Genomic DNA, 12,235 nt, shown 5'->3' on the forward strand with positions numbered 1-12,235 from the left:
GATATTTGAAAAAAAATTAGAAAAAAGTTGGTGGGGGGGACTATTGAAACTCACCAATATATATATATATATGTGTGTGTGTGTGAATTTTAACGGACGGTATTTTTGGCCTATGGGGACCTCAAAACAAAAATGTTAATCGGTCCCGGGTCCAGGTCTTACCATGAGACCTACGTTAATAGCTTGTTCCCTAAGGGAAATTCGCTAAAAAAGTCACTGCACATTGATTATGACAGCACGTGGATAGATAGCTGTTGCCATGGTGATGCTCAAGTGGGGGGAAGGGGAGGGGGTGAGAATCAATAAACACCTTCCACCCAGCTGATTGAGAACATCATGTAATAGTCAACTGTCTTATTGGGATTACTTTGTTTCTAAAGGTAATTTACTCGTTTATTACACGGTTTTTTGTTTATTAGCTTATTAAATAGTAATTTTGATCAAACCAATGACCATTAATACTAATACTTAGTCAGAGCGAAGGCTAAAACATATGGATGGCAAGTAGTAATGACCCATTGAACATTTACATGCATTTATTAGCTTTTGCAATATTGGTTGGTAGTTCAATGTTTTCCGTCCTAAATTCAAATTGTTTGTAATTTTTACAATATAGGCACACAAGTGCTATCATGGAACTAGGGTCTTTTAGCGAATTTCCCAATAGGGAATTAGCAATTACCATAAATCTCATGGTAAGACTTAGGCCCGGTACCGATTTACTTTTTCATTTTGATGTCTCCAGAGGCCAAAAACACCAACCGTTCAAAATGTTACATATGTATATATATATTTTATGGATACATTTTGGTCAAACTTAATCTTAATACCTATATTTATTTTATACTAAGCTTTTAGAATTCTACTAAAAACACACACTTTATGACCGGTACCCTATGAATAATATCAAAATAAAATAAAATCAAAATACCTTATTTTTATACGTATCAGAATGTTTTATATAAAGGGGGTTTGATATTTAATTTATAACACATTTTATAAATAATTAATTCTGTTAGTTTTTAACAATGGTTATAAATTAACTCAGTGAGGAAAATCTGAAGTGAAATCCTCGTTACATTCAGCAGCTAGTTCTGTTGATTTAACTGTTCATCTGTAGACTACGATAAAAACTCCTAGGTGAGAACAGAATACATACTACTTGCATTGTTCATCCCAAGAAATATTTAAGTGATTTGATTATTACAGTACCTTATTAAGATCCATGATACACAACAGTTTTAATATATAGGTCAGGATCCGATAGGCAGTTTGTTCTCTGCTAGTTCATCGAAATGATTTAAATTTTGTTAACCTTAAATGTTAAATTTGTTACCTTAGTTCATTCTCACTTTTAGACCTAACAACATTAAACGATGTCAACATATTACTAACATTAATGTTATTACTTGTTTAATAGAATTATTAATACACAATGACAGGCACCGCTGGTGAGTCACCCGCATGGATCTCTATCAAAATCAGGTGATCTACGGTCAGCTGAGTTGCATGTGAGCGGGTAGGGGTTGCTCCGAGTGTGTGTCGCCCAGGCGGCAGTCACTCAGCTTCTAGCCTGAAGCAACACAACCACACGGACAACATTGTCGGGTGATCGTGTTGGGCGGTGGCGTTTCGTTAACAATTTTGTTAAGTAAAAGATAAAACTTCAGTAGATTTGGCAGAATAAAAGTATCTACCAACACGTTTTAAAAAATTTGTCAGGAGAAAAAAACATTCGTGGTTGGTATTACGGATGGTTTTAGGAGAAAAGGGTATCTCAACCTCGCGGGCCCCTAAACCTCGTGGGCCCCCCGCACCGTGGGGTCTGCGGGGCCGGCTGTTACGCCACTGGAAAAACCTATTTAAAATACTGTAAAACAAGTTATAATTGAACACTCACCAAAAATATAATACGTGAAGGCGATTTATACGAAACACTACCCCTCTGTTAATAATGGACGGATTTTTACAAACGAGGTGTCATAATTAAGTATTTGTTGTGCAGAACCCCCCTTTCAACAATTCCTGCAATGAAAGTCCTCGGGCTTTGCCCCACAGGCCAACAAAATCCAAATGTATTTCTTATGAAGGAAATATTTTGTTTACTTAAACAGACAAATAATTTGTATTAATTGCAGCTGCTCATAATACACACAAGAGCGTTCGTTTTCAGAGTATGTTCGTTTTCAGTTTCGATAACTAGAGTGGAGTGATTGATAACATTATCTTTGAGTAGACTTTTTTTGTCATTGGAAATCATTACTGTTATTAGTTTTGAAATAACGCCTGTAATACTTAGCTTTTTTTTTTTGACAAGCAATCTTTATTTACATTTTTTGACATGGAAAAATAATAAAACATTTTCTATTTAGATTAATAAAAAGCTGGTACTCCAGCCCCATCTTCAAACTCTCTAAGGGTCCTCCACTTCTTTCTTGTCCTCCATAGACACATGCTGCTGGCCCTTAACGTCGCACAGATGGTTTTCACCCTTATCCAGTTCATCACTAAACTGTAAGGTTTCTTCCATTTTTCTGTGAGGCGTTCTGCCATTGCTCTGAGCAAGGTCTGAAATTCTTTGCCAAGCATTCCGTCCACAGACGTGACTAGTGGGGTGAAAGAAGCATTTCTTGTTTCTGTTATTGTAAAATATTTTCTCTTCTTCTCTCTTTCTGCATTCTCCAGAACTTTTTCGTATGGGAGGTTCAAGTAAGATGGAGCATCAGTGTCAACGACACGTACATCGAATAATGCTTCCGTCTGAACCTCCCATACACCCCTACAAGCCAAGTCTGCTTTTAGTGCTGCAGCATCCAATGACCCTTGCTCAGAGATCATTGGTTCTCGAAAACAGTTTCCCCATGCTAACTTTGACATGGTTCTTTGTGGTTCCATCAAGCTTCCAAGAGTATCCCTTACCTCATTATGTCTTCTTATTATCAACCCACCTGTGCGACAGTTAAGGGCATGTTCCATACTGAAGTTTTTGCCACAGCCATCACATGAAGATGGGAGGTGTATTGGAGTTTTCCCATATCTTAGTGCAAGAGCATCTCTGAACTCCAGTGAAGAAAGATCTAAATTAAGTTTTTTTAATGGAATACATGACAGCCATCCACTGTGTTTCGCTTTAGTATTTACATCTGTTGGAAGGATTACTTGAATGCTTCGTACTAAAAATAAGCATCTGCTTTCAGGGTAAAGCATAAAACAGAATGGCAAAGTTAGAAGGAGTCAATCTTGGGTATGCCTACCACCTGCCATCAGGGGGATGTTTGTTACGACTGCGCAACGCATTGTCACAGTTCAGTGACCTCTTCAGTGAGTTTAACAAGTACATAGCGCCTGCCTATCACCACGATAGATGTGAGAGGTGGGTGTAGAAACCTTAGCTACAAGCTTTGTCTTAAATATAAAAAATCTATTCATTGAAAAACAAAACTATCACTAAAGTTATCTATTAACAATATTTATGAGTCATATAATATTGATTGTAAAAATCCCTGGTTTTATAAAATTTTCCATCGAGGGGAAAATTTATTATCATGTTAATGCCTAACCCCAGGGCCACTTTTTGTTTCAAGGTCCCCAGTGGCCAAAAACACCATCCGTTCAAATTCATGTATTCACACATGCCCGCTAGTAAAAATGATCCGATTTTGATGAAATTTGGTACCAACGCGTGAACCTATATGTTTATTTGGATGAGTTCGTGAACCAGCATGACCGCGGACTTTGGTAACAGGAGTTTTTGGGAAGGGGAAAGGGTAAAAATGGGATTTTTCCATTTTGGCCCTCAAATATTAATGTAATTCTTTCTAAACCACTTTTTATGGCTTAAAAAACAAATTTATGTTGTATATTAAGGCGTTATTAAAGTTATATTTAAAAAATTTGGTTTTTCTTTTCCGAGTTCATTTGGCTCTTCTACCCGACCGATTTTCATGATTGAGGTTTTAAATTGAAGGTATGCATAAACAGATTCGCCATCAACTATCGGCATATATTTATCTATAATCCCAGTCGGATTATATGTAAATTAAATTTGCTCTTCATGTATTTCTTATGGGAGTTAAATATGGTTTCTCTATGCCGAGTTCGTTTGGCTCTTCTACCTGACCGATTTATATGATTGAGGTCTCAAATTGAAGACATGCACGCAAAGATTTCACATCAAGCATCGGCATATATTTACCTACTGTATTACTTCTAACTTCAAATTGAGAGATGATTAACTTCGGAGGTGAGAGATTTCAAAGTAAATTTTTATTGATGGTATCCATGACAACAAAGAACAAACCTACAAAGTTTAAAAATGTAAACAAGCAGTACTAACTGTCAAATTAATTTTGATTTCACAATTCCATACAGCTGGTTCAAACATTCATTTAAATACTGCATGAATATTAGAATACCTTTTTTTTCTATGGTTCAGGGGCAGTGGTAGAACAAAAGAACCAAACTTTCTTAAACCAAGTCCTCACCAATAACTGCAATAAGCATTTTATACTTATATGCCAACCCCGTACGAAGGACGGGTACTCTGCTAGTAATTATATAATCCTACATATTTTGGTCTAAGAACCTTCAGTAAAATACTGGCTTTCATTTAAGCTATTAGTTATTCAAATTGGACAAGTTTCAAGCAAAATAGGTGAACCACCAACATAAAAATTATACCTAATGACATACTAACACCACACAAAAAATTAGCTAGTTATTAATTTGTTCTATTTTTTTACCTAAAGTGCCTGGGCTAATATTGGTAAACTTAAAATGAATTCTGTATTAATAATCAGTATAAAATTACAGTACAGGTATAAGGGCCTGCCTACCTGTATATGGCCAATACCTATTTAATGATGGTGTAAACCAGGTATATAATAGAAATGTGATTTCTAACCTGTTAAAACTTCTTTTGAAACACTGTGTACAATATATTATTGTCCCAAAAATTTAGCAAATGATAATCTTAGTTAATTATCTTAAGACAAACAATTTTGTAGGTCTGTGCAAATGAGGCTCTACTCAATGCAGAAGGGGGAGTTTGTGATGGTCTTCTTAGCTTTCTTCTGTTGTCTGGGACTCAGTGTCTTCATCGGACTAGCAGGTAAAATGTTCAAGCGAAGCTTATAAAAGTTGTATCCTAGAGTAAATACTTAAAATATGTATGTAAATATATATATATATTATATATTATTACTCTGAGGTTGTACTTATAATGTATAACTTGAACAGATTTATCTTACAACAATTACTTTATTGTCTATTTGCTGAACTAAACCTGGCAAGTTTTTGTTCATATTTGTAATCCTTAAAAAAGAAAAACATACCAGACCTTGTTAGTTATAATTCAGATTGTAGTGAAAGTGGTGCATTTTTTAGTTTTTGTATTTGAAATTGGACCCATGTGTCCTGGATCAATCGGCCTTTATAAATGGGTGGATAAAACACCTGTTCCTAATCATCATCAAAGCTACCATAGCCTCCTCTAATACAATTATCAATTATTTAAGATGGGGACGCCACTATGTGCGTATTTTAACCCAAATATGAGTGCGAATACAAGGCCGCGGTGTAAGTTGGTGTGTGGCAATGTTGCACCAGCATGCATATCGGGTCACCGGAATTGTACCCCCCTGGAATTGTACCCCCCGGTGATTGTTGACGTCATGCCTAGGGGGGGTACAATTCCACCCCGTACACTTTGATTTGAACGAAATCTAATCTATTTAATGTGGGCAATGATCAGTGAACCGGATAATTATATTAGATATTAAAAAGAGCAGGAGATGTACGGCCCGGAATTGTACCCCCTGGAATTGTACCCCCCGGAATTGTACCCCCTGCCAACATCAAAATATTTACGTACGGGGTGGAATTGTACCCCCCTGGAATTGTACCCCCCATCAGAAAGCCAAATGTGTACGGGGTGGAATTGTACCCCCCGGAATTGTACCCCCCTCTTGGACAGCTAGCTTGGCTTGTGTACGAGCTGGAATTGTACCCCCCACCCACTCGATAAACTTAATTGGTATTATGAAAATGAAGTAGTAGAGAATGTCTTCTACAGTGACATATGTTGGATTTTCAAACCTGTACAGAATATAGTGATTTTACTAAGGAACTACAATTGTGAAGAGATTATCCAAAAATCTGGCTTCGCCATTTTACTTCGCCTCGGGCCATATGCATATTTTATAAATTTTCTTTAAACCATGAACAACCTGATTTCATCTATCTTCTATATATTTAATACGCGACGTGAAACTTTGTGAACAATAAGGCTTTTTTGTTTTAAGATTTAAACCCACATATTATGTACCAAAATGTTCGTCTAGATGTGTAGATATGCAAACAGGCTTTTGATTTTCAAAATATATCTTTTTAAGGGTATGGGCTGCCCTCAAAGTTCCTTCCATAAGGATAGCATTGTGATTGATTTGAATGTTATAATATTCTGAAACAGATGTCAATAAATTAGTTTAAAGAAAAATAAATCCCAGCTGTTATGTTTGGTTTTGAAATGTAAACAGTTTGCATGTTTTTAAAAATAACTAGAAACCCTGCAAAGAAATTTTACCTATAGGACAAGACGGGAGATATGTTTTATATTATAGTTTCTATTATACATGCCAAGGACCCGACGGAAAAGAAATATTGCCGGTCGGACACGGCGAGTCAACATACGGCAAGCAATGCAAAACGTAAGGAGCCCAGACGAGGAGCTGGAACAGTTAGTGGCAACGTGTACTTAAAAAATTGCACTGACTAATACAAGAATTCAGCAGCATTCACTTGGCGAGATGGCATTAAAATGTCAGAAATGTGGTGCACTACATTTTAAAGAAGAAAAAGAGGACTAGGCGAAGAATTTTCATCCTGCTGCCATAAAGGAAAAGTGAATCTACCACCATACCGAGAAAGCCGTTATATCCAGAGCCTACCAAATGGAGCAAATCATTTGAGCAGAAACTACGAGAAAGAGAACACTAGATCGTGCAACTCTGTGCTCGCAATGGTCAGCACTCGAGCTAAAATTGAAAATACTGTATCAGTTGTATTAGGGCCTACATATGCCAATTTATGAAGTTTTGATTAAGTATTTTATAGGTTATAACTGTGCAGACTTTATTAACTCACTTATTAATGATATATTTTGATGATAACAGAGTAACTAAACTCTTCCGATAGTTCATACTTTTTGTGTAGTCAGATCTATGATTATTATTCTTTGCATTGCAGGACCTCCAATAACCAAGACGACACATGTGAAAGGCAGTTCAGCTCTGGAGGCCCACAACATTAGTTATGAGCTAATGGACCAAGGACCATTCCCCATCCAGAGTCCATTACTGTCAGTTTACAGACAACAGTTATGGGTCATCACTGTTGTACAGACCAGCAACAATGATGGTAGCAACACTCTATAATGTTGTCTTTATTTGATTATGTAGTGTTTTGGTTTATTCAGAGTATAGTTTTTTTATTAGTTTAGTTGAAAGATGATTTAAAATATATTCTTGCCCAGTTTGTTGCTGATAATGAAAATTATGTATAGGATGGATTTAATGTAGTTAATTTTCTAAAAAAATATATATAAAAAGGGCTAAATATAAACTAAAGGAAAACAAAACAATACAATACATGTATTAAAACCGGGACCCCTACAAAAAAACAACCCTTGTGTTGAAAAGGAAAGTAAATTATTATTTAAACCTCTGATTATTCTCAGGACCAGACATTATTCATCCCCATGTTAAAGTTGTTAACAGTTTTTCAATAAAACAGACACAGTTGAATTGATGCACCGACAGATAGAGTCAATTTTAATGATTGATTTATGTTGAATACACAAACCTTTTAACCAAGTCAAACTTAAAGTCAAATAGTTTATTTCCAGAAATTGAACCAGACAATAAACAGATACATATTAATAATGAAATGTATTTCTCCGCATAGGCTTAAGCCCGTGTGTGGAAAAAGAGTTCTAAATCTGCTTATGTAGCGTACACTAACCATTGCATTGTGGATATACAATAATTTAATTTACCTAACCCGCCATGTTAAACCTCCCAATTCCAAGCGTGATGTATACAACTTCTTTACTTCTCGAGTGATGTAAAGTTGAAAAAACTCACTCGGTGAGGTAATGAAACCCATTTAAATAACATTGAGTGCTTAACTTAAAAAATTTACCTCTATGGAGCCAACGACGTTCAACGCTAGAAATCAGCTGTGTGCTTGAATTTTATTGTTATGTTTTGAAGAATTTTCCTAACCTAGCTTTGGTTTGTAAATGAACGTTACTGTTAGAAGATGAGTAAAATGGATAATGAAAAATATTGTTCGTAACCTCCTGTATATTGTTGGGTCAGGTAAAATCTTGTACGTTACACGTAACGCAAGAGAGTGTTTACATCACTTAGGTAAATTATGCAACTTGCTTCCGCTCGTTGCACAACATTCACCTGCGTGATGTAAAAACGCTCTTACTACACTTGTAAGGTAAATAGCTATTATCCAAGAAAAACATGTGTTAAAATTTACTGTGTGACTATTCCTTAAAACTAAGTAAATAATAAATAAAAACATTATTGAAAAGTAAATATGTAGGACAAATAATACCAAATACCAAATAATACAAATAATACATATACCAAATAAGGACAAAATAACACAATAAGTAATTTAGAGTATGATTTGCTAAACTAACCAAAGATTGAAATTATAGCAACTGAAAGATGTAGCTACAATGCCAGGCAATTTACTAACAGTTTTATGCTTTTTTTTAATGGACTTAATCATACGGGGATTTTACCAGCGCCTCCGTAGCCGTCCGGCCAATGCTAGCAAGCCATGCACTCACCTTTCTTTTGTACACCAGGGCACTGCTCTCCTCATACTGCAGGACTCGTGGCGGAAGATTCCGATATGAGATATGGGCGATAAAATATGGGTTACTTTTTAAGGAGGTTATATTTAATCTAGGAAAATGGAAACCAAAGGTAATTCTATGTCTTGTAGAATAGTCGTGCTGCAAATTTGTAAAAATGTTATTTTTCTAAAAAAGAGATTTTACAGATAATTGTCGAATATCATGAACACGAAAATCTGAGTACAGTTCCTCTGTTGGATATCTTGATGGTTTGCTTAGGACGGTTTTGATTAATGACCTGCGTAACAGCCAGTAGAGGCCGAGATAACGTCCCACGCCAGTATACCATATTGAAGCAATGACTGCACGTAGGCATAGTAAACTGTCCTACAGTAATCTGCGGTCAGCACTCCCTGCAAGTTGAGAAAATGCATATATGAGCTTTCTAACTTGTTGTTTGAGATAATGAATGTGGTGAGCCCAACTATATTTTTGATCAATTTAATTCCTAAGTAAGTGTACTTCTCTACCTGCTATTTTACTAAACTTTACTACTACTATTTTACTAAACTTTACTACTACTATTTTACTAAACTTTACTACTACTATTTTACTTGTGACATAACAGTTAGGCCTATCTCAGTTTAAGCAACAATCGCGTATTTGGTTAACGACCCAAGTAGAAAAAATAAGGTAAATTTAAGCCTTGGCGAGTGCAAGCATTACAATTTTACTTTTTTCTTTTAATCCTTGAAACTCATCGGTCCGTTACCCGTGTTGTTTAGAAAAGCTATGCTGTTATGTAAGTAAACAATGCTGTTATGTGAAACCTTTCAATTCTAAGAACTGAACTTGGCTACTTTAAAAAACGGTCGTAGGTAAATATGTTTACCACACTATGATGTTTTTAGCTGTTTTTCAAACGTTTTTCAAACTTTAACTGTAAAGTTCACTAACTTTGACAAGTCGTTGCCCTTGATTGCGTAAGCATAGACATTTTTTAAAAAGCAAACTTAGTAGAACCACTCTTTATGTACAAAATGGTGTTTGGTTCACAATTTAAATGTTAAAACTAGAATCGCTATATGATACCGCGCGAATCGGTTTTCTGACGTTTTTCAATGGGGGTAGGGAACCCTCTAAACTTAAAATTTAAGTTTTTTAAACATCCACAGATATGCACCCGTATGTGACTAAAAGAAACAAAACAGTAAGTGAAGGACCAAGCTAAATTAAATTAAATAAGGTCATCAGTAACAAAATTTCAAAGTTTTGTAACCAACTCCTATTTGTAACAGCCAAAACTACTGTTATTAATTTAAGAGTTTACTTCCTAATCTAATGTAGTTCAATTTAATTTAGCTTTGATTCTTCTTTCTATATTCCTTATTATTAGTAAAATATTTACTGTTGCAGATGAAGTATATGAAAAACCATTCCAAGTATCTATCACAATTGAAGGTATTTCTTCTGAGAAGAGGATTGCTGTTCTTAGGGCTGACAGGATCCATAACAGGTAAGAGGGGGGAAATCATTCATAACTAAACTAGGATTGCTTTTAGAGCAGTGAAAGCCATATGAGCGAACCAATCTCATGTCGTGATTTTACTCCCCTACCCCTATTCATAGTATATGGAGAATGTATTTATTTGGGTTTTGAGTGGATATATCCGTTTTGAGTCCCCCTGGACCAAAAAAGTGGTTTTCAAAGTGATGTCTGTCCATGTGTGTGTATGTCTGTATGTGTGGATGTGTACAGAGCTACAGACCACACCAGTGGTTCGATTTTGATGAAATTTGGTATGTAGGTACTAATCCATGGTATCTCCAGGCGTTTCATTTAATTTTGTTGCAATTTTTTGTAACGGTGATTTTCCCATAAAAACTCATAAAATAACAGAATAATCAAATTTTCTCAAAAACGGCCTAAACGATTTTAATAAAAATGTTATAGCCCTTTAAATTCTGAACAGAATGGTACTAATCGCACTCCTGTATAAATTACAGTTCAAAAGTTATTGCAACTATTGTTATTTTCCTATAAAAAAAAAACATAAAATCGGATTTTCCTAAAAAAAAACTCAGTATTGATTAAAATTTGTATGTTATGGTCCTTATCATTCTGAACAAAAAAATAGTGCAACCCCCTCATAGTTGTAAAAATTAGGGTTCAAAAGTAAATGCAACTTTTGTGATTTTTCCTATAAAATATGATCCCACTGCATACCCATGACAAAGGTTGTTGACTAGCTAATGGGAGAAAGTATGTGTCAGATTGCTGATACCATTTATTTATCAAGTAAGAAATTCAAATCAATCTTCTCAGTTTATGGAGCGTGGCCAAAAGTTATGTCTGACAAGTGCTTTATTTAACCTATGTGACAAATACATTTAATTAATAAGCCAGAGCATTAGGTTCATTGGGAATGATAGAGAGGTTAGTACAGTAATTAGATCTGATAAGTATAATTATTTGGGTAAATCTTTTGTGAATCCTACTTTTTAAAAATATAAATAATAAAGTTATAATCTTAATTAGTGCTCAAAAGAGGGCCTCAGAATCAACCCGGACAAAATGGAGCTAATCTTCTTCACGAGAATGAGAAATTTGGAGGAAAAGTGTGAATTCAGTGAAGGAAACAAAATACCTTGCTGTCTTCCTGGAACAGGCACCTTGACTATGTCCTCGCAACAGGCATAGGAGCATTCGGAGCCTGTAGAAGAACCATTGTAAAGAAATGTGGACTTAGCCCCAATCTAAAATATGACTTATGAGACCATAGTCAAGCCAATGGTTACATACGCAGCCCTAGTGTGGTGGCCAAAGGCAGAGCAGACAGTGGCTGTATGGGGATCTGTGGGACTATGAAATCCTGTCCTACAGTTGCACTTGAAGCAATAGTCGACATGCTTCCACTAGGGCTGGAAGGCTAGAAACGTTCAGCCACTGCTGCCCTCAAAATGGGAAGCAGAGGCGAGATAAAGCTTCAGAGAGGGACTGGACACCTGTCCATACTAAGGGACTTCGGGAGTATGGACATGAAACTAATAATGCCAGAACTTTATAACTAAGTAGTACGACTTAGAGATTCCTTACCAAGTGGCCATAGGGGAAAGGAATGACAGGCAACAGAGCAACCTTTTGATGGACTGAGCATGCTTGGTATTTTACACAGATGGAAGTCGGATGGATGAGAGTTCGGGGTTGGTGGTTTATGGTAACAAAACCAATATCTACCACACTGTCAACCTAAAGCCCAATCTTAGCACTGTACTTCTAAACATTGCACCCAGGTTAATTATAGCTTTCAGCTGTTTTTTAGTTATAATTGCATCAATAGTTTGTAAGTGGAAGTA

At 35.8% G+C, this 12,235-nt stretch overlaps 1 protein-coding gene across 1 annotated transcript in view; it reads left to right on the forward strand.

Annotated features, from left to right (window-relative positions):
* The first annotated feature begins 328 nt into the window (after positions 1-328).
* LOC128991022 (transmembrane protein 181-like) overlaps positions 329-12,235 on the forward strand; it is a 30,851-nt gene continuing 18,944 nt past the window's right edge. The window contains exons 1-5 of the mRNA XM_054413730.1: positions 329-380; positions 3,198-3,373; positions 5,007-5,110; positions 7,246-7,416; positions 10,295-10,394. Of these exons, the coding sequence (XP_054269705.1) occupies positions 3,216-3,373; positions 5,007-5,110; positions 7,246-7,416; positions 10,295-10,394 (533 nt within the window). The 5' untranslated portion in view covers positions 329-380; positions 3,198-3,215. The remainder of the gene's footprint in view (positions 381-3,197; positions 3,374-5,006; positions 5,111-7,245; positions 7,417-10,294; positions 10,395-12,235) is intronic.

The sequence above is a fragment of the Macrosteles quadrilineatus genome, unplaced genomic scaffold (genome assembly GCF_028750875.1).
Source record: "Macrosteles quadrilineatus isolate MER2022 unplaced genomic scaffold, UCM_ALF_1.0 Scaffold_3__2_contigs__length_128488019, whole genome shotgun sequence".
Lineage (NCBI taxonomy): Eukaryota > Metazoa > Arthropoda > Insecta > Hemiptera > Cicadellidae > Macrosteles > Macrosteles quadrilineatus.